We start from the raw sequence: 24,210 nt of genomic DNA on the forward strand, positions 1-24,210 counted from the left end.
TTGTGCGGGGGAGGTTATAACGAGAAGCGTAATTAACGTGCCGGTGCCAAATCGCGGCTGGCGTCCAGATCAACTCGAACCTGCGATTTAATTTGCGCCGCCGCGAAAATAACTGCGCGCTCGCCGCTGAACCCACAATTAACATTGTCGGGTCGACCACACACTCGGTAGCGAAAGATGACAGTCTGTGTTTAGGCTGGGATGGACGAAATGTAAGCCAATGGTCGCTCTGTAAAATTCCACCTGTTAAAATAGACAATTTTTGCGATCCGAAATGGACGATTTTTACGACAAGAAATAGGTATCGTTTTGTTGCGGCCGAAAATGTAACATCTCTGTTACGAAAACACAACCATGTAAAGCAAAATATAAATGTAATTTCCGAATGTAAAAACAAGAACGTCGGGCTATGTGAATGATGTTCTAATTTTTTTTACGGTAAGCCTTTTTAAAGGAAGCTGGTGTTTTCTTAGATATTCAAGCGATAACATTTCACTAGTTTGGATAATGTGTGAAGGATAACATTCCGCTAGTTTAATAATATATAAATGTTTAACAATCTACCAAAGATGGGTTGTGCAAAAAGTGCCTCTAAAAAAATCTTACTAAATGCATTATTTCAATCCCATTTGCAACAACGCTGTTCTATCTTATCTTGTAAATCTGCACAGCACCGTATTTATCGCTCAGCCTCCAAAACGACACAGCCCTCAACGGAAGCGTTCGGCATTCTTTCGCCTCTGTAGATCAGTAAATCGCCGGGTCTTAGACGCCCGGGTGCGCCTAATTGCAGGGTGGATGCTTATCGAGGCTAAGCAATCTATACATTCCGACACGAAATTCGCGTAGCTGTTTCGCTCCCGTCTCCGGCCGCGGTCCGACTTGTTTGAAAAACGAGGCCTGAGCGCGGATCTCTAATTTCACGTTCGTCAACTTTCCCTGCCCGAATATTCCGCCTCGCAATAAACGTGACTGCGCAAGTAATCTGAGTTTGCATATTGGCGGCTCCCCTGCATGGTAAAGTTGTTGCAACAACACTTCTATCTCTCAACGCAAGGCACGATTACTGTGCAACATTTTTTTAATTAATTGAACCGTTATAGGTACTGTATACCTCTGCATAACATATAGATCGACAAAAAAGCAAAATTTGCAGTGCTTTAAAACATAGAAACAAAACAGTAATACGGATATTTCTTCTGGCAAGCGAAAATATATTTTTTATATATAATACAAACTTTTGTATCAGCCCTACTGACGAAAAAACGATAAACTATACTTATTGCGTTACTCGAATTATCTAGAAATCACGAAAACGAGCCACTTCGATGTTCCCGCAAACTGCGCCTCGCTCTAGACAAGAGGGTCTTTCAGGGCTGCTCCCCAGTCTGGCCAAACCACAACCACAACTGAGCCTAGAGTGCGAACAGAAAAATCGCACCGCCAGATCCATCACGCAACTGAAACATCGAGGTAAAATAGTGTAACTTTAAACTTTACAAGCTTTCAATCTACAAACTGCATTTTTGCAGCCAGCAATTCATGCTTTGCCGTCAAGCATTACAATTAACAAGCGCGTTTACCGCTACTAAGACTCTTCTGCATTTTCGCCCGCTACTCTGACGCCAACCACCTTCACGGCAAAGGCGCTAGAGAAAGTGAGAGTCTGTCGAGCGATGCACCTGCGGCGGTGCGTCATGAGCAAGAGCGGTCATGCGGGCCGTGGCCTTATTTGGCGAGCGGCGAGCACCTCGACTTTCGACATTTCGCCCGGGCAGCAATTCTTGGGCCAAGCGGCAGGCGATTTGACCGAGATCCAGTGCAATCCTCTCTTGGGCCTGCCTATCTTGTCCATATCGCAGCTTTGCGCGCCTATTGCACGCTGGGTTCGGTATGTTTCCTGTGGGAATGCACGACGTGGTATTTGGTCGGGCGTGGGATCAACATTCCGAACAAAACTATACCGTTTTGCTTGCTTTTTGACTTCGCCAAGACATGAAATGAAGCGAAATGTTGAGCTTTAGGTTGATAAAAGCAATGGCGAACGCTTTGTGTCGGTTAGCAATTTAATAACGGACGTAACCGCGATCTCTCGTAATGTTAAGCGTTATTTGATCATGCCCATACTCTAAATCTCAAATTTTATCGCAATAAATAAGATGCATTGCTAACTTGATAATAAGGCTGCCAACTCGTCGGTGCAAAACACAACCGAAGACCGGCCGTAAACATACGTCACTGTAGAACTGAGATTCGTCATTAACTGCGCACTGCATTTGCAACGCCAAACTAGCGATTCGCCAAAAACAAATCGCACCTAGCCTTATAAGGCAAAAATCGAGTATCCAACCGCAGAGACAGTGTGCGTGTGACGCAAAAAAACGCGCTTCTTCGCCGCGAAAAGTCAAAGCTGTCTATTGTTCGGTTCGAGCCGGGCGACGAGAAAAAAACGACTCAACCGACATGTCGTCGAAATCGACACACAAAGTACTTCCCGCAAGTTGGGTTGCAGGGATTTTCTCCTTCCGGCAGCCCGCGACAATAGAAGCACTGTGTGTCGGCGACCAAGACAGTCAATAGACTTTAATGGGATTTTTGTGAGCGTGGCGATGGGAATTTCTGAAGTTGTAATGACTGCCGCCCCTTGCTACTGATTAACTGCGAGAATACGGTCAATGTAAATCGTATGTGATTGATGCAAAAGTATATAGTCTCAAGCGTATAACAACTTTCCGTTTGCTGATAATCGCTCCCCAAAGCTTAAATCGCAAAGAAAAGTTTAAAGACACCTAAAAATAATTCTTTCGACCATTTGAGTCTTGTCTTGTGCTGTTTGCTTTGCAATACAAAGACCCGAACAATTATTGTACATCAAAGCTTCCCAAGTTCCTAACCTGCAGCCCGTGGCCTAATGCGGTCGGCGAAGCGCTCTGCAGTCCCCAAAATATATAACTAGTTTGACAAACTAATTTATAGTATTTATTTTATCTTTTGCAATTCAGTCACGCCTAGTGTTTTATCTTAAACTTTGAGGTTTACAGCACATTAAATCGAATTCGAAGCCATTGTTTAGTCGCAACAGAGGTCCTTGTGTTGGGTAAATTCATCATATTAAAACAACAACAGTGGCTATATAAAAAAACGGTCATCTGTCCTTGCTGAAACTGTAGCCCGCGTCAGCCCGAAATTAGTTAAGGGCTTGTAGGAATGATGTGAAACATTACAAAAAAAGAGCAAGCGGGAATTTCCAAGTGGTTTCACGATAAGCTCTAAAACTACCAAGCATAATTAGAGCACACCTTGAACTATCATATGACACTCCATTTAATGTCTAATATAGCAGTCGGTAGAACCGCAAGATTATGGGCGGAATACCCATCCTTGTTTGCGGTTATTCAAATTTAATTATGCTGGTATAGGAAAGGGCTCAAAGGGGTTTGGCTCGTGTAACATAGCTAATTATCGAAAAGCAGCAGATCACAGTTTGGGATATTAACTTGAAATATCGATTAAATTCGAAAAACAATATATTTTCATAACAAATTTTGCAGCCAAGTTCAATCTCGCTTATCCTGTATCAATGTTACCTATTCTAAATTGGTTCTCCTCATGTCATGACACAACACTGTGGGCGGCCTGGAAAGGAATCAACAAATTCAATTTAGTACCAGTCTAACTAGCACCTCTGTCATTTCGCACGTAAGCGCAATTCGGGGGACTTCGAAAGCCGCTCGACGCCGAATTTCCATTAAGCTCAACAACAAACAAGCGTCCGCCCATTCCCGACGTTCTCTAGCCGACGGGGGATGTTTACTGCAACGTCAAGACTCCGCGGCGCTGGCTGTTTGCCGAACATTGCTCGCCGCAATAAACGTCAAGGCTTTTTGCGCCTAAATGGCCATCTTCAGCCATTCTTAAGTGTGGAAAGACTTACGCTCCATGTTTATCGTGTGGCAATTTATTTCCAGTGGAATTTGCCTTCCCTGATGGGACAATGGAGGCCCCGCGGCCGTGCGTTCCTACGCCGTTACGCTGCAGCAGTGCAAACAGAGCTGACAGAAGTGACACCACCGAGGACTGCAGCACTGCCCACCCTTGATTTAAAGCCTCGACTGACAGCAAAGTTTGGGAGGCAATCAAAGCTTTCTACTTGCGCAATGCAGCAGTTAAACGTATTTTTGTCAAAGTTTTAAATACGTTTGTTAAGCAATTCGCATTTTAAGGTGAGTGACGTACAGCATTCGAACAGATATTTTTCTATAATTTTAATGTCGACCATATACACCCAAAAACAACTATTGGATTATACGTATTGTTCGTACAAGTTTAATGTCAGAAATTTGCGATGACAATACAACTTATCTCAACTTTAAGCAAATCACCGTCTCAAAATGTAAACAAAGATTTTACGACTCTTTTGTCGTCGATTTGCAGGCGGACTTACCTTCGAGGCCGGACTGGTCCAGAAAACCGGTTCGAAGGGCCAGCCAACGAACTCCTCGGCCGCAGCGCCTAAACCGTTTGCGTCTGGCATTGACTGAACTGATAAGGGCCGATTAACTTCCGGCTAAATCCTTTTACAAAATCTTCAGCAAAACTTGCGCGACCGTCCCGGGATACTCTTTACTCTTCGCGCTTCCAATTGGCAATAGGCAAACAAGTCGGTCCGGGTGCGGCTTGAGTTCTACAAAGAAGGCGGCTGTCCGTTGGCCGCTATATAACACAGCATCAAAAATATTTCCCTGTCCACGCTATCTTCTTCGCACCTGTCGGCGCACACGCTCTCGTCGCTTTGTAACAGCAAGGCGACTGAAAAAGCGAAAAAAAAAAACACGGGCTCAGGGGCGCGCTTACAACAGGACTGCGCCGCCTCCGGCCCGACAAACTCGTGTTCGCGATCCAATGTGTAATTACCTTGCCGAGGCTGGCTGGCTGGCGGGAGGAATGTTTGCTCGCGCTGGGAAATAGCAGCCGACGAGGCCGCAGCAGTTTAGCAGCAACAAACGAAGGGTAAATGCGCCGCGTGCGCGCACCCACACACAACACAGGCCAGGGAAGGGGATCACGGTTGTTACTTGCGTACGGGGGGAATTCGGTTTCACGCGTTGCACGGATTTTGCTATCAGACGCAAATCGCGCGGTGGTTGCTTATGTGAAGGCAATTTCCCGAATTCGGCGGCACATGATAGGATCGACTTTACAAAGCCAAATGCACGTACACACGCGCACACACAACAGCGCCCAAGTTGAGGGGGTATCGGACGCTTGGCCGCGCAAACACAATTGCCGATCGCGCGCGGAGGTGTCGCCTGGCGCGAATTGACGCGTACAGGAGCGGAGCGAGACGCTATAGATTCTCCTGCGGGATCTTCGTCGCGTTTTTGAGGAAAACTTCCGATTGTCGCCGACGCGATTTCAGGATGTTGTCGTCTCAACGGCGTTGGTATAAGGATATGAGCAAAGCAGATTAAAATCGTGGATATACGTAAATTAATTAGTGTGATTGTCAGCCGATGTATGAAGTTTGCGAGTGAAGGTGTGCAGTCGTTTTCCAATTTAGGTGGATATTCAAGACATCAAACTACTTTTCCGTAATTTCAAACTCAACGTATGTCCGGATGAACACATTTTTCGTGGCTTATTGACCGGCAAATATATATTCACCTTTCAACACCCCCCCCCCAAAAAAATACTCAATTGTACTATCCTTGTCGCCCTTAGGGCACTCTTCAGCCGTCGATAAATCCAGATGACAAGATCTCCAGAGCACAAAGCCACGCTTCCGGATTTTCACCAGTGATCCGATATCTTGCGCGCACTTAGGGAGACATCTGGCGCACTTTTGCGGCCGTCTTACAACGGCCGGCACTATAACGACCGCCCTAAAGATATTTTAAATAAAACGGCCCCCTTGGTATGGCTCATTGGGCTCCACTTTGAGTTTGCACAATAGCTTTAAAAACTCAAAGAGGGACCTTGTCTACTGACATTGGTTGTACTGTGTGGTGTCAGATTAAAGATGGCAGATTATCCACCGCGTCACAAAAGATCCCACGTCAAGGTAGAATGGGCTTGTTTGGGGTTTAAAGCAGTGCACACGCGCGCACGAGAAAGATCAGGCGATTCTTCAAGTCTGACAGCTTAAGCTCGGAGTACAGATCCCCGGAATCTCTAGAATCGCATTTCGTGCTGACGGACTTAAAAGACTTTAAAACGCCCAATTCTTGTCAAGAACTATAGTTATGTCCATACTATTGGTTGACATTGAATATTCGCTTTCTTGTTCCTTGCAAGTATGGCTGGTCTTTGACATTTTGATAGCAAATGCGCCATCACTTACGTCGTTTTCTACATTCAACAATTCCTATATTGTATCTTTACATGTTTCCCCCCAAAAAAAAATCGAACTGAATTGCGCAATTTTATTACTAAGCAGAATGGCGCCGCATTACGACAAAACGACATGCGATAAAAACTCCTGTCCTCAATTAATTGTCATAATCAAAGAAGTGAAATGAAGTTTTAAACAGAAAAAAGGTAATAGTGCTAATGGAAAACATTTCGCACATAGGTATTCGATCAGTTTCGCAAAGTGTTGTATAGTTTGTTTTGCGCCACGCCGCAGACCAAGTCGGTATCAGAAAATGCACTTGGCAGACGACCGAGATAATGTCACCTACTAACCCGCAAGTGAGGATTTCTGCGTTAACATAACAAGGCACGCCGCGCCTGTTTGGGGAAAACGAATAGCAACAGAGCGAATAGCAAACCCGGGTACAAAAAACAGCAGGGCTGCAGAAAAAGCACTTAGCAATCTTGTTTGGTCTTGTTGAAAGAAGTTGACAACGAGACACGTCACCCGAAAGAAAAGGTCACAACTCTCTTGCAAAGCAGTGCAAGTGTTGCGAGGAAATACTAAATAAACCAGGTACGGTACGTCGGTACGTGTTTTATCCAGTAAACACCATCGACAACGAAGCAGTTAGGCGGTCAAAAAAATACGATGGTAAAAAAAAAATCTGCCCATTAACCTAACGTTAACGTTTAGAGAAAGGCTATACTCAATTAATTTAGCAAAGACCCACATACTAAAGTACACAACATTAGGGTTATATTGATCTTCCAATAGTCAGCTCGTGAGGGAATTTCTTGTATTAGAAAACACCATATTCAACACTTCAAAGGTCCAGATACCGCCGCGGTTAGCCAGTTCGGTAGCCCTGCTTGAGATTCAAGCGAACTACCCTGGACGCGCATTGCGCTGTTGTCTGTAAATAGTTTTCCGAAAAGGTTGGGCAACAAACCAGCTTCAAAAGGTCACCAATGTCGCTAGCCCTTATTCGGCTTTATAGTCGCTTCCTTCAAACAAGACTTGTCGACACAACATCGTGAAACAACATTCACATGTTGATCATGAGGATTTTAGCAGCTGTAATGCGAGTAAAATATGCGGCGAATGCATTATGAAATGCATCGAGATTTCTATTTTTAACGTCTTTATAAAGTTTTGAACACAGAAGGACGTAGGTGCATGCGGCAAGATTGTGCCAACTGCAAAAGGACAATGGGTGTAAAAAGATATGCAAAACTTATGAACATTTGGAATTGTCGAATTGGTTTAAAGTTCCAATGAATCATCGATACACATACGTGTATTGTCCAACAACTGTCAGTTAGCCCTTTAAAAGTCTTCGTTTTAGTCAGCGATAGCGGCACCCGCATAGTTAGGATTCCTCAGCAAACTGAGAAATGTTTCGACGGCTTTGAGTATTGCTGGATTGTCCTGGTAAAGCTGCGACCGATATGAGCAACATTTCATGAGTATTAAAACACATTTGAGACGATTTCAGTAACAAATAAATTGGTATTCCACAATATCAAATCAGACAAGGCAACATTCCTCTATTATAATTATCCATATTTGCTATTGTTTAATTCACGTTAAACCCCTAAACAACGTTGATAAATATCACAATATCAGATAGCCTGGCGATTAAATCGCGTTTTTCGTAATTTGAATTTTTTGTTAATGTGTCACCACTATCAAACCCTTCGGCTCAGCGAAAACATCCTTGTGAACTTCCGCTAGCAATCAAACCAGCTCTCAACTTCGTGTTTGGGTTTCCTCGAGAAATCTTCACATCTTGTGCTTTAGGACCTGTACGAAGTTATGCGCGGAATGCACCAGCTTGGAATCTGAGGGGAGTGACCCGTCTGAGCTGAGCTATGATTCGTCCGCTGCCTTTGAAGTCGTTCGCAACCGGCGGCGTTTAGTTGGATGATTAGATGTAGAACGGCCAAAGGAGTTTTGCTGCTGCATGTGGTTTATTAATTTGCGAAATGTGCTCAGCATAGCAACGGGACGCAGGGAAGTATTTTCAAGAGTTTGAAGGTCAAAAGCATGAATCAAACGCAGATATGTATGAGATTCTCAATTAGTATCATAGTAATTTTATTGTCGAGCATTGGGTGACACATTCCACAATTTAAAATATAAAACTTTGCGAACGGGATTGCCATTAGCACATTGTTGCGTTGATTCCTAGAAAAAATAAGTAAAAAACCTGAAAGGGTCTGAATGCCAGAGAGTGTACGTGTTTGTTTGCAAATCTATTTTTCCAATATGATAGGTCAGGCACGGGAAGATCAGCCAAATGCGCAGCGGCAGATTAGCTGACTAACACATCGTCGCCAGGCTTTTTGCAGCCTTTTTTGGTCGGACGGCAAAATTCCAAGGCTCTTGCCCCAACCGCAAACGCTAAATAATCCGCTAAAACCTCGAGAAGCAAGAAAACAAGAGGAATCGATAAGACTCGATCAGTCGCGGTCCGGTGACTCGTCACGGAAGATCGCACATCACGGGTCACGTGATTTTACCTGCAAGCCTGTCCAGGAAACCAGAGGCGACTTTTTTGTGCGATTTTGTGGCGCAAAGCGATGGGTTTAGGCAAATAATCAACCTGCACAGACAGCAGACTCATATGCAATTCAAGGTACGCGTAACGTCCACTACTTATCCATACACCCATGTATAGATCTGTACTACAATGTTGAAATAACGATTTTTAATTTGATGATAACTGGGATATCTTAGCAGCGGTGTTCAACTGTTTTCACACACGTAGAGGTTAGGTGTGCTGGTCAATTTGCATGACTCACTGACTAGCCGCGCACGCCACACCTTGCTTCGATCTACCTGTTGGTAGCGGAGGAGGCGCGCTTACGCTGATACCGGCGCTTGTTTTGTTGTGATAACGGCAACCAGGCGTCGCCCGCTTTCGCTCACTTTGCTTGACGGATGGTGGACGATGCCTGAATGCTGGGAAGGTCGTCTTGCCTTGTTTGGAAACGACCTCCACTGCTTGCTACTGGTAATTTTGATTAATTTGCGAGATGACGGTTTTCGCGTATATATATATATTTTAATCGACTGTTTAGACAAATTAATCGACTGTTTAGTAAAAACAGAGAACAATCATTCTGCTCCATGATACACAAAAATGTATTTTTTGCCGAAAAGACGGGCAACGGCAATTTCACAATCGGACTAATTTTATTTCGTATATAAACTATTCCATTTAATTCTTGAAATTTGATGAATTTATTACTAAATAAACAGCTTGTTTAGAGTTTAAAATGCTATCTATAGCTATTCATTGCAATTGAGAGCAATCTCTAAAAAAAACTCATCAAACTGTTGTGCTTCCCAATTTAAATACACTGTATGGACTTATTTGACGAAACTGTTAGCACAAGACGTTTCTGGAATTTGAATCGCATAAATCGAAGGTGATCACACTAGAAATCGAAGTTCCGTGTAATTGCAGCTCTGACTTGACCCGCACCTGACCACACTTGAGCTATTTCTGAACTACTTAAACGTTAAAACCCACGACTATAAACCCACGACCTTCTTACCACGCCATTGACTTGTTATATCGGAATGCGGAAGTATTAACATTGCGAACTTGTGAATTGCTGCTATTGAACGTTGGGCTGCTGAAATTGTTAATATAATGTTGTGACAAATATACAGTCATGTAAATTATAACCGTTGTGTACACAATCTCATCATCATTGAATTTTAATCCAACGGAAGCTGCCCAAGATGTATTACAAATTAGACCCACCTCTTTATATTAGATCAACCACCTTTAATCATCCTGGTTTTAAACAGTCCCAAGCAAGAAACTGCCATTTTTCGCTTCATTTGCCTAAAACATGTAAGACTACCCTTATCTAAAATGCACAAAGCATCAGATTTCATGCTAACTTAAGTGCATTCGATACTATTGAGAAAGACGGTACTGATAATAATTCAGGGTGGCCTAAAGTCGTTATAAGTCCGAAAAGTCAGTAATGTAGATCCGTCTAATTCCCCTCGTGTTTGGTTACATTCTAACTAGGACTTCGTTCGTTTATCTAAATCCATACGATTGTCTGTTCGTCACTGAAAAACGCCAACATAAACCTAAACGCATATACAGTATAATGCAAGTAATAAATTTCGTCGCTCTAACCCAAGATAAAGTTAATCATTGAGTTTTAATTGGTGTAATTAAGACTGGAGTACAACCTTTAAACAAGCGTTGTAAACAAGAATTATTTGCAAATAATTACAGTTCTACAACGTAATCCAGTGTCGGTCCCAATTCCTGTTTTTTAAGTAATAAGATAGTCATTTGCCTTCAAAAGTAAGTGAGGTTGTAATTTGGCAAATTTTGTATATTAATTTTGAAGTTAAAACAAAACAAAATACTTTCATGCTGTTTACATCACTGTGACAATAAAACTGTGAAAAAAACATTTACCCAATATAACCATATAGGTTGTCTAACGAGGTACATTCTAAACCTATAATGTAGCCGAAACGTATATTTTAAATCAAAGAGAACATTGTTGTTGCAATTTGTTGAATATATGATTTATTTCCACTGAACAACTTCAGTTAAGCAATCTAACCACAAACAAACGGTGCTGTCAAAATAAAGCAGGACAAATGAGGAATTTGGGTGACCGCTAAGTAGTTTTAAGAGACCGCAAGTGTTTCATTTAAATACCTCCAGTTTTAAGAGACCGCAAGTGTTTCATTTAAATAAGTCCAAAATTTGGGAAACCGCTGGAGAAATTTGGGGGACCGTTTCGGTCCACACAAAACACCTTAAAAAAACACTGAATTCATATAGGTTGTCTCACTACCTCAAACCTATGGTTAGTCTGATAAAGGTACTCACCCTCTTCCATATAACAGTAGGCTTCGGTCTTCCTTCTACTTTGCATTCGAAGCGGATCCGATTGCCGAGTTTGCATTCGGCCGGAATGAGGCTCTGACTAAAAGCTGGAGCGCGATCGCCCATTGCGGATGAGGACTCTTTTGCTGCAACAGAAAAAATAAACATGAGCAATCTTAACCCAAGCTGCAAAGCATATTTATAGAAAAACATATGCTTTATTTCTTGGATTTAAAATGACGTTTTACTTTCTGCAACATGATACTGCTCTAAGTAAAACCTGAAGAACAAAATTGGGTGCAAAACATTACATTTTCTTATTAGCTTTTTGAGATGCTTTTTAAAAAGTTTGATGTTTAATTATAAAATAATGGACGTTTACAGCAGGGATTACCAGTTTAGAAAATAATAAAGATATGGTAAACAATTTCTACAATCGGGAATTTTTGTTGGACGAGATCATATAATCCAAGGAACGGCAGAATTATAAAAAGTATTGGAAATAATTTTGTGTTTATAACAAACCTGTAAGTATTAATTCAACAGAGCAGGAAGCTTTTCCAGCCGAGTTGTTGGCCACGCAACGATAGGTACCCGCGTCGGTCGCTCTTAGGTCTCGTATTTCGAGCAACGATTCTCCCGAATCGAGATTCACTACGTTCACTCGTTCGCTTTCGCGCAACTTAACAGCGCCCTGTAGCGGAAAAAGATAAGTCGGCGTTATTTGCCGGCATCGATTTCAATCCCGTCTATATTTTCAATCCAGCTGTAAGCATAACTTTTTGTTGGGTGATTGAGTCTAGTTTTAAATACGATTTTAAATGGCGCAGGTGTTTAATTTTTCTAAAGCCTAGCGAATAATTTGTAATTATAGCTAAAAAATACTACCCTAAATATATATGTTAATTTATTAGATCGAAGCTTTTCACACTATAATTATGCATCTAAAGAAATTAAAGATTCCCAAAATGAACGCGACAACTCGAGAAAATCTGTTAATTAACACAACCAGAAAAACGGCTTTTAACTTTCGACCAAAAAGGTCAAAAATAATTGCCAGCAACACATCTTGTTGGCACTAAATTCGATTTGCAAGTGAACTTCGGCGGATAGGACTTGTATTCACCTGAAACACAGCAACAGGAATAAGTAATATAACACTCAACGTGACGAAATATCTGACCTGAGAAGGCAGTTTTAACATTACGTAACCGGCCAAGTGCGATGTGTTACTATTGCAAATGCCGTGACACAGGGCCACAGGCGTACTTCAAAGAGAAACAACCCACAACAATTTTAACGGTTTGAGCATTGCATTACGACCGCCGTGAACTCAACTGATAGGAATATACAGAATTTAAAACCTTTAATTAAGCTAGTATATAGGCCCCGCTAAATACTATTTACACGAGTCGACAATTTAAGAAAGACACGTTTAGGCAATTTCCTAACAGGTTTCGATTTGTTCCAATTATGTAAGATAAAACGTAGGTAGTTCAAGCAAGAGTTTTGCAAAACAAAATCGTAAAAAAAACTTGCCTTAGTTCTAATCTGAGGTTGTGATCAAAACTGTTAGAAACAGAACTGCCAAATTGTGGTAGGGTATTTTTAAAATTCCTATAAAATAAGGCTATTGTTCAGATATCTGCAGAACATTAAAGTATGTGTGATTGCCACAAGGTTGACAAGCATTTCTGCAAGTCATTAAACGTTATATAAACTCACATTCTGAAAATAAAAGGCAGCCGACTCAGATGAATTTAACACTGCATTTAAACGACGCTCTTTATTGGGGTTCACCAAAATTCCGAAAGATGTAGCTTTTTCTGGTGCGTGCAAAATCAGTTAGCCTAATTACGCTGCAGAACTTAGTAAGTGAGTTAAAGCCCACGATATGGGAACAGCAAAATGCCACGCTTGAAAAGGCACACGGGGGAGCATCTCAAGTCTTATCGATGCTCGGCACGGCCGTCTAGCTTTCTTGAACATGGCATTCTATCTCGCTGTACAAATTCCAGGTTTGTAGGCTTAGCGGACACATGGTAGAAGCCCAATATTGGTTTTGGGCGTGGGCTTTCTACAGTTTACGGTTCGTTCAGCGTGTAGGGGCGATTAAGCACTCATCGAGCGCTTGCTTATGAATTGAACATTTTTAATCGAATATTAGTCTGACAATTACATTTGTAGTAATCAATAGACCGAATTAAGGCTTTCGCTTGATTGTCCATATGTGACGTTTTATGGATAAGCGTTCCTAATAGCTAAAAAGCAAATTGCCTACTATTTGATTTAACTACGCCCCATTAAGGTTTTTTTTTATACATTGGGCCAATTAGAATGCTCTCCACACATGCCTTAGCGGGTCGGTCTGAGGCTTTTGGGCGGTGTTAGCGGTTATACTTCTACATACAATAGGTATCTCAATTTTAAACTTTTGCAATAAAACCATTTCTTCTAATAAACAAAACCTTAAAACGGCAGTATTAGGGCAAAATGTGTCAGTAATATGCAACAATTTGTCGACATGCGCAAACTGTAGAAAGAATTGTTAAGGAATCAGCTTGATATCCTTGATCAAATAGGAATTAGCAGTTTAACTATTGGGCACAACGCTGAATGAGGGGCTATTGTTATACAGGTGACACAGATTTACGGACTAATCGCTTTGTTCCCCCTATGACGGTGCTTTAACTGGCTTAATGCGCCGTACCGGCTTAGGTATGTCCTGTTCCGATACAAAGGCTGTTGTGTTTAAAATTACCCCCGTTGCAACAAGCGCGCAGGTTTGCGTATATCAAAGACGCCATTGTGCCGCTTCTTTAACTTTTAAATTTGCGCTGACAGGTATTATTACAAAAAAACAACTTACTAAGCCAACAGAAAGGTCATAACTAGCTACAAATTTGTGTAACACAAATCGTACGCCGAGCCGAGGTAATATATAAGACTATAGAGATGGTAGCGTTGTATAGGTAATATTGAAAACAGCTAAACTTATGTAGAACGTTTACAGGACTTTACCAATTTAATAAATGGCTTGGATATCACAAATACCTCTAAAGGCAAACTTATAGCACCATACTCACAAGTGTTGTACGTATGGATTCCATTGGGATATTTTATAATATAATGTTATAGTAGCATACTGAGTACTAGAAAAAGCAACGTGTAAGACCACCAGCAAAACAACTTCGCAACTGTTGTAATAACTTAGTATTTGGCTTTATATTCTATTTTAATTTGGGCTTTAATTTTCACCCAAAACAAAATTAACTTGTCTTGTAGTAAATTTTTGATGAAAAGTCCGGATTGAATTAAACGTCAGAAGGCAGAACTAGCCAAGCGAACCGTTTACCGCAAATTAAACTTCGGGGTCACGAAGCTGCAGCCACGAAGCGACGTGAAGGTGTTAATATTGCTTTACAGCCCGGGCGCAATTAAACTAGAAACAACAAAGCCACTTGACTCACTTGGCACGACTGAAATGGAACAACGCAAGGACGGAAAATAAACAGAAAGGTCTCAGGTTGTTCACTTCGTCTCTCTTTTAGAGCGAAGCACGACACAAGCTTTCTGGTTAGAAATATAGTCGTAATAAAATTCAAACTGCTAATATTTGTGCAAGCACTATACAGCGTCTACTAGTAATCAGCTAAACATTACTGTGTGCCATAATGTATAGCCAACCGGTATTCTCATGCTCATTATTTACTAATTAATTATATAAACAAAAGCTCAATCAAGTATTTTTGAGTGTCTTATTTATACTTTTTAGTATATAAGCTGGGTAACGCATTCTAGTTTCAATTATTAACCCTGATGAGATCAGCTGGTATCTGCTGCCGAAACGTCAGTTTATACTTTGTTTACACCAGAAAAGTCTATTTTTATTTATTGATATGTTGCCTGGTGGAGCTAACTCTATTTTTAAGTATTTTTGAGGTTTAACACTGATGCACATGGTAATTATGGTGCGCTTAATTTGTATCTGTCTTTCTTTTGCTAATTAATTCGGCACCATTGTTAATTTTATTTTTGTTGTAAAAAATCGCAAACATTTTCATGCTTTGAATCCAACCCATCTCGTTTTAAGGGCGCAATTATTTTTCATACAATGAACGGTGGTCGTCAGCAAACAACAAAACAGATCTTCGAACACACATCGCAGTAAAAGGTTTAAAGTAAAACACTTGTAAGAACAACATGTAGCTTTCAAAATACCCTCACATGGGTTGATATTTTCGAACACGTGTGAGGCACTTTACGCCTCGTGAACTTATAAGGTTAGACATTTGTAAACGGCGAAGGTTTAGAGTTAAAAAATTGTAAAATACTGTGAGTTTATGTAGAAAGCATTTGGGCATTTTAACAGAACACCGGCGTGTATATCAGATGCGACACATTTATGGCAAAAGAAACGTGTTTCGATCGTGTTTGTCCCAGAAATAAGCAACAGTGCGTTGTCGCATTCACCAAGAGCAAAAAAAACGACAAAATGCCATCCTTTCGCAGATCTGCCCAGGATAACGTTAACTGAAACGAACATACACGGCGGCTTAGAACAGCGAGATCGGCGCCTGAATACGAGCAAACCGAGTATGCCACAGCCTTGCAATAGCCCCAGGGCTGAACGGCAAGTGCATCGACTAAGTAACCACTTAATCTGGCTCAACGACCAACCGTAGGACGGCGTGATGCACCCTAGCTGGTTACGGCACGACACCTGATTTAGAAGTGAAGTATAAGCCGTAAACAAATCACATCACGCAAGCAGGACGCGGTCCTGGAAACTGTCACATTTCGGATGATTTATGGTCCCGAACGATTGAGGAGCGTCCCACATATATATGACCCTTCGAACTCTTAACTATAAATATAAGTATTGGCAACCTCCTCAGCAAAAACGTCTGCTCTTTTCGTTGCGCAAATTTTGCATTACCTGCCAACAAACAGTAGTACACATACAAGTTTAAAATATCAGGTTTTAATAGAACAAGACAAATATATTTAAATTAGCTGAGATTAGATTAAAGTTACACTTTTATGATGTTGATCCAATAAATCATGTTGGGTCGGCATAACTGTAAGAGCCCAGCATGTCTTTACTATCATAGTATGCTAACATCGAATAGCTATTCAAAACGGTTGCGATATGCTTTGGAAACGACGGTTAAAAACTTGTAAACAACATCGCAAATTCGAAATAGCAGACGCTCACTAGACCATTAAGGGCTTACGGTTTGCGAAAGTGGAAAATCACAGGTTGTCAGTCGGAATTGAACGCAACAAGTGGCGTTTCAAGCTACTAGCTTTGTTTCCTGTGTATACTTGCCTCTAAAACGGATGGAGCACCAGCCTAGAGAGAAATTCCCTATTCAATGTTCATCCTTTTACCGACCGCGCAAATCAAAAGTCAAGCTTCAAAAAGTCGTGACTGCGAGTTTGGAATTAACAGTAATTTATCTAAGCGAATGGTATTTGCACATCAATTATGCATTGTCGCTTAATTTTCTTTTTTAAACTGTCAACAGTTTTCTTACCCATATTCATTGGTACGTTTAAAAAAGTAAGAGATTGGATTTAAACATATCATACATAAGTAATAAAGTGAAACATAAAAAAACAGATACATACAACTGAATGTTTTTACTAACGCAGCTATAATAATTATGCTTCAAAGCCTAGGATTGCTCTGTACAAACCTGATTGCTTAAATCTTTCAACAGATAACTTCAATAAGTTTCCTGGAAAAGATCGCAGTAAATCCAACGAAACGCACTTTCAGTTGCAAATCTCGAATTACCTAAAGCGCCATTTGCAAATGGCGGCTCAGTTACATTTGTACAACGTTTGCCAATACAGATTCGAACAGTGGCCTTAACCTTAATTGTGGCCCAGTCCGCCGCTGTAAGACCTACAAACCTGTAATTAAAGGTACATTTTCAGCTCGCAGTCAACTCCAACGCAGCGAACCTGTTTGAACGCGGAAAATAACGAACGGTAACAGCAGCCTGAAGCGAAATGCAACTGGCAACTGAGATTCGCTTTCGCTATAGCGACGCACGCCGAAAAAAGGTAAGCTATTGTCGCCAACTGAAGAAAAACGACAAAGCCGCTCGCGGCACCTTCTCGCCGGCATACGCGAGCCGTTATGCGCCAGTGCCGCCGTCATTTTTTTTTTCAAAAAACCAACGCCAGAAAGCCAGGCCCGTCGCGTCGACTGGCAGTCAAGCGTGCCCGCGGAGACGAATTCTTTGCACTTCCAAGCCATAACGAGGCGCTTTTTAAGGCGCAGGAATTTAAGGCCGACCAGCTCTCGCAGGGTCAGCAAGTCGTCGCGTTGCGTGACTTTATTCGCTGATCCCCTTGTAAAGAAAACAAACCTGCCTAAAATGTCTTAACCCACCTCGGTTTTTTACATAGGTTTGCCATTTTTGTACAAACGTTTGCATTTTATCAATTATTATCATATATTGGTTGCATTTTAAGCTCATTTCGTTATAGTTACTTGTTAAGAAAACAAAACGAACGTAATTCGAAAGAATTCCTTGACTAACATATCAAGCTTAAACATTGAAGATACACTTCTACAGAACGACTTACACGGAACTTCAAACGGTTAAAATATCCCGAGGGATACATAAAGCGCATAAAACAGGGTGAAAAAAAACATAAAGCGTTTCTAAAATGGACGAGGGCCAAATGTTAAGGATGGCAGAGAGAAGTCTTGAAATCAAACTGAGCCGTTCGATTACTGCGCGCTTCCGTATATATACGTTTAGATACGGCTATCCTGTAATGTAAGCAACGGCGGCGAAGCATCAATTTAGCAGGTGTGGCACGTTTAGTTACTTATTGACAGCCGCCCAAAGGCTTGACATGCAAAATATACACGACCGGCGCAAAGCGTTTCGGCTGGTTGCGATCGCCCGCTGGATAAGAGGAGCCGGTATGGGCCAAAAACCAGCCTTTTTGCCACTAATGGTATGTTGTGCACACCAGGTTGCCACACACCGTTAGTTTACAGCTAAACCTGTCGCACTTGGCAATGGACCGTGGCATGTTGCCATAATCATGTTCTCGTATGACGCATATTTTCAGCTGTTTGTAGAAATCACCAGTTCTTGTCTAACATCGAAGTATTTGCCCATTTTGAAGCCCAAAAATCCTACCAAAAAAAAATCTTACATAGTAAAGCTACATTGACTTAATTGTTTACCACCTGTAAACACACATATATAACTCTAGTTCCCTGTTATTGATTGCAACCTATGGCATACAGAAACCTTATAACCGACAAAGTCCTATTGAGTGTGCTACCAGTGTTATAATGACTAGCTAATGACTTGCATTTAAGAGACTGTACTTTGGCTTGGAACGGACTTGCTCTTATTATGACTCGACTGGGACTTAATTTGGACTAGGACTTGACTTGTGAATTGGTCAAAAAGACATCACTTAGACTCTTGGTATTTTACAGATAAAATTACTGGGTCTTAGGTCATTTCAAAATGACTCGTTTACAACACTGTGTTAAATTTCACAAAATATAACTCTAGTAACTAATAGGCAATTATTTCACCATAGGAAGGTTTTTTAGCCAGTAAATAACAAGTAGAAGACGTTTAACACCACAAGTCGCAATTATAGCAACTGGCTTTTCTAGTCTCCGAATGCGTTTAACCCAGATGAATTGGACGCTTTCCAGTGCGTGTTATTCGCGATACGCATTAAAATCCCTTCAGCCGGAATTCGGCGAAGTGGGTTTTGACGCTGGGACCACACGCGTATCGTCAACTCAGCGGCAATTAAGACTAAAAATAGCGGCTCACGGAAACGTCGTGTTTGTGTCGGTCGGCATTAGGGGTGTCAAAACATCATCATAATCATCTCCGAAATGCACAAGGGATAGCAAGTTGAGCGGCCAATGAAACGCGTTCGTTTTAAGCTGTTCTGCGGATCGCTTACAGCTAAAGACGCATGTAACGCCTCAGGCCTTCAACGTCGGCAAATGCGTTAAGCTCGCTTAAGTCAGTAAACCTAGGAAGAAGAAACAGCCTTCGCAACAAAGTTGCTTCTCGCCGCTGCGAAATGTACATTATACAAATGCTATTAAAGAATGCTTTAGCCGTTCGAAAAGAATAAACAAAAACAAAATTCTTAGACATCGTTAAATCAAATCCGCACACGTACCGATAATTCTGTTAACACAAACACATTTTTAACCGTTTTGCAGCTACAGAAACATTCTTTCGGCTTCACATTTATTTGGCATTTCAGACAACACCAGTGAACAATTCTAGCCACTGAATTATTTTAAGGTCAAATTTTATTAACCATTTACAAAAACAGTTCAAAGGTTTCTAAATGTAAGATAACAAGCAAAAAGCTGTTTTCTTGGACCTTGGCCTGCACGTACAATTTTCAAGGAGAACATTTTTCGTTGGTTTCATTTTGCGGGCAAATTTGCCAGAACATAGGCGGGGTATATAAGTTTAACGACGCAACAGCTGATGCCCGTTTGCAAACAAAGCATGTATGTATACGCCCGTTAAAGGGCTACAACTTGGAAGCGAAAGGTATAAACTTTAATCTCGGTTGCGATTTACGAGGGCTGGAAAAACGACACCCACTCCCTCCCGACAACTGTCAAACGTACGTGCTTAAAGACGGAAACTCCTCTATTGATTATTTCAAGACCTTGGCAATTCGCAGTTCGACGTTCAAATGATGGATAGCAGGTGATAAAATATTGGCAGGTTATTTGGAAATGGTCGCTGATGCCCAGGCGAGTTTTAGCTTTATTTTGCGAGCTTCGGCCAAACGGTATATGAGAAATATTTGTTATGACGTGCAAGGTGCCATCAGCTGGATTTAGCTGGCGTCAAAAAAAATAGAGCGATATTTTGATTTCGCACATTTTAATTTAGGGTACGTGTTTGCGTAAATCAGATGCATGATGCATTTTGTGTCAATATTAGTGCACAAATTGTACATATTAGTTAACTGCATGTAGAAATTGAACTTTAAAAGAAGTATTATAAGCAAATAACTCGGAATCGTTAATTTGGTCACTCTATTTGAACAAAATTAAGTTGTCATTGAGTAACTGACAATATTCAATCAGACTTAATGAGGGTTCCTTCTATGACAACCATGGCACCACATGCCATAATTGATGGTTTGCGCATAATTAATGGTGCATTAGCAGCACGCTTAGTGAAAACGTTTATGAGCATTTGCCACGCCTAAAAAAGATAATGGCGATTGGCGTCTGAAACCTTCTACACGGGAAAAGCACAGCAGTCACCCGTTACTTTCAATACTTTAATAATAAGACTGCTAACAGTTCATAAATAAAATAAAAAAGTTTTTCAAAAAAGCTTCAGGACTTTAGATTAGTATCTTCGCTACGCAATCAACCACAACGGACTTAGTTACGCTATTGGGTGACGTAATATCTATAGACTTCAGTTTGCCCTTTTCGATAAAACTACATGTAATAGTGTGTTTGGCCTTCCTTTATAATTCCATAGCAAATCCGTGTCACTAAAATGCTAAAATTACCTTAATTGGCTAAAAAAAGAGGTGCGTGAAACGCATATACATACACCCAAACACTTCACATCCACTCACTAACTCAATTAGCTATATTATTTAACATTTAAGGCAACTTAATCAATAGTAAAAAGAGGCCTTTGTTGTATACAAGCGCATTACTTCATCGAACTGGCCACCAGTCTTCGATTTACCATGTTATGATAGTGATGACGGTTTTTGAAACTAAAACGCTTGTAATCGTACGTTCCAATGTTAGAAGATCATTGGATTTTAGCAAAGTCCACGGTTCAGCCGCAAAGTTCTTAGTATTGATAAGGCGGCAATGGGTAAGATGTATGGGCATATTTGCTATTCGAACGGCCCTCAAATACCGTCATAAAACCAACAATCCGCTTTGGGAAACGACAGTGAAGGCTAAGACTGAGGATAATAAACAACTTTAAAGCTGTGTTAGACGCCAGTGCGATTAAGGCATTTCACGGATTTTTAAAGAATTATACTTTGAAACAACGTTAAAAAACGTTTTTAAGTGTTTCGCCGTTCGATTTTTACTCATCTATATGTCACTACATCTATACTACGTCAACACTTTTTTATATCTGTCCCAATAAAGATATTTTGTCCAATTTTACGGAAGTTTACTTATTGCGAATTGATTTAGTGTGTTACTAAATGGGGAAACACATCACTAACCTCTATTTGACACTAGAATTGAAGTAAAAGCTAATTAGAATTGTATTCTTATGGACAACGTACTTTTAAAAATCACACGTTAATGTATTTAACTTATTTTAGTTAAGCGGCACAAAGGTCAAACGCACTTTTTCTAACTAACTATCAATCTGTTCTTTACTGTAAAGTCTGCATCACATTTTATGGAAAATCTTAAGACCGCCATACAGCTATTTTATACAGAACTCGAAAACGGGGGCGCTATTCTATTTTGTCCCATTGCCACTAACTTGCAAAATCTAATATAGTCGCTCACAACACCATGCAAAAAACTGAATCGTTCCTAGCTTCGATTGGTCTTCGGCAAACAATCGTATCGCAGCACAAAGCGTACGGAATGGCATAAGTGGTCGCCTCACGTAACGCACGGGGGCGACTCAAACCAACAAAACCAACAACTTGGAGAGCGACCAAAGGCCGGTTTGCTTGTCGTAGTCGGGCTCTTGCCTCTCCAGGTATACTCTGCCATCCAAGTCGCGGATTGGCTCTCCAAGCCAAGTCTAGTTTTGACTTCGCGGGCGGTCCTAATGTTTGCTCAAGGTTTTCGTCTATGAAGCGGCTGATCTGAGTCGCCAGTTGTACGTGGCTTGTCGATACGCGAATGCACATTCCGCCTTTTTTTCCTGTGGTTCCAATGGAACATACAGCGACACTGTCACAGGAGAAATCGAGCGGTTTTTAAGGGGACATTACGATCGCTAGAAACCCCTTATACTGCATGCAAAATTTTGACCATGGTTGTTGACTGAAACATGCTCCAGTGCCAGGTTGCAATTGAGGCGGGTCAGTTTTACGTAAACTACACCTTAAACTTATCACGACTCGGTCGCGGTAAATTCCAGCGCTGTTAAAACACGTTGCCCCACGAAGTATTGACAAACGTTTTGGACCTGTTAAGCGTTAAAAAAAGAAAACAGTGCAGATTTAGACCTTTTTAGACCTCCGCGATAGTTTATGGGACAATCAAACACGGTAATATGATACACCTTGAATATATGTTCAGATGCAGCTATTCTGCAATATAGCGTCATTGCTGTGTAGGAAATGTGCGTTTTGAAGCATGTATTTCGATCAAGAAATCGCTTTGACAAGAAAGCATAACAACGGGTGAAGGTTGTAGGTGGACGTGGAATAAATATTCAAGCCAATACAAAAATGAATAAAGAATGATTCGCAACGTGCAAAAAACACTACCTACTTCTTTATGGGCTCTGCTATTCCTTAAATAGCCCTAAACTGTTTGTAACTTGAATCCCAGTTTTAAATTCAGGGCGTTTCTGACATTTGTCAAAACTGGAAACCTACCGCGCTTTCCGAAATGACACGAATGCAAAGAAGATTACATCGAACCACATCCTGAGAAGATAAACGACCGACCATTTGTTCCCCACTGCCGTCCGTTCTATTTGACCGGCCGAATGATTTATCACCAATCTGGCCGTTGCCGCAAGCAAATTATGGAAGCAAACTTTTCACTGCTGCAAAATGTCGCATATACGGCAACATATCTGGCTGTAAAAGCATAACATCATTTTCCGTTTCATTTACGATTGTCGGCATTGGACTGATATGAGCACAGCGAATACAAGAGGAGAATTTCAAGCCAAAAGTTTTTCAAATTAGCGCGAATCTGCGGTTTCATATCGGCTTTACCAAGTAAGCCGATTCTTTCAGGAATGCGTTTAAAGTTGCTTACTAGCTTGAAGCTAATCAAGATGTCGACAATTCCTTAATCTTGACACTGCCATAAACGTAAGGCCATAAATCAATTTACAATGTTGTCACATCTCACTACGCAACCTTTCCTTTTGGATTTTACCTATCCAAATCGTAAAATAAACCATCATGTAACATACTGAATGGTTTACGCAATCTTTCTTCTTTAAATCCGACGCTGCGCAATCGCAGGCAAAAATCACTCTGCGACTATGTGACATTGATTTGCGAGAAGGACCCCTATAAATTCGCCACAAAACCTCTTGAGCGCGTTTACGTGGAAACACGCACCAGCTCTTATCGTTGGTTCTTGTCAGACGTCGGCTGCAAACCGCACGGCATTCGCCTTAATCCGACACTTTCCCATTTTCTTGCCAGGCACCCGCGGCCGTTCTATTTGTCGAAAAAAAAAAATCGCCGAAAAATGCCAAAAACGCAACGCCCCAAGCAAAAGGGTCAGGTGACCTCAGCTCAACCAATCAGAGGCCACTTTCGCTTGCACGCTTGCCTGAGCGCGAAAAGGTCGTGTTACTCTCGCAAAAATAGTCGTCTTGCTTGCTTGCAATACAAATCACCTTTGCTGCCATCACAAAAAACTCCGCTGTCAAAAAAACCATGGAAAAAGTTAAGGGGAACTTTGGTAATACAATTTTAAGTACAAAAGAACTTTATAAAGCGATGAAAAAAAACGGATTTTTTTAACTTTACCAGGGCATACTTTATTTTAGCGTTGAAAATGATGGTGTTGTTGCTTTTATCAAGATTTTAATGAATTTTTTATTTTTATTTTTAAAAACATTAAAACCAGCTGAATAATTACGACATTTATGAGTTTTAGAACTTTGAATAATAAATAGTTTCTGTATGCATCACCTACTTTAGTTTAATGTTTAACATTTACCGCCATCTAGCGGATGAAATAAAAATAAAGTACCGTGGGTTAAATTATCTACACACATGGCTCATGCAT

At 41.0% G+C, this 24,210-nt stretch overlaps 1 protein-coding gene across 1 annotated transcript in view; it reads right to left on the reverse strand.

Moving 5' to 3' along the window:
- The window catches only part of LOC146132246 (myosin light chain kinase, smooth muscle-like), a 101,718-nt gene that overhangs the window by 56,793 nt on the left and 20,715 nt on the right, over positions 1 to 24,210 (reverse strand). The window contains exons 5-6 of the mRNA XM_083397396.1: positions 11,757 to 11,925; positions 11,235 to 11,377 (exon numbers count right to left, since the gene is read on the reverse strand). Coding sequence (XP_083253522.1) covers positions 11,235 to 11,377; positions 11,757 to 11,925 — 312 coding nt within the window. The remainder of the gene's footprint in view (positions 1 to 11,234; positions 11,378 to 11,756; positions 11,926 to 24,210) is intronic.

Source organism: Ascidiella aspersa, chromosome 9, assembly GCF_963924565.1.
Source record: "Ascidiella aspersa chromosome 9, kaAscAspe10.2, whole genome shotgun sequence".
Classification (NCBI taxonomy): Eukaryota; Metazoa; Chordata; class Ascidiacea; order Phlebobranchia; family Ascidiidae; genus Ascidiella; species Ascidiella aspersa.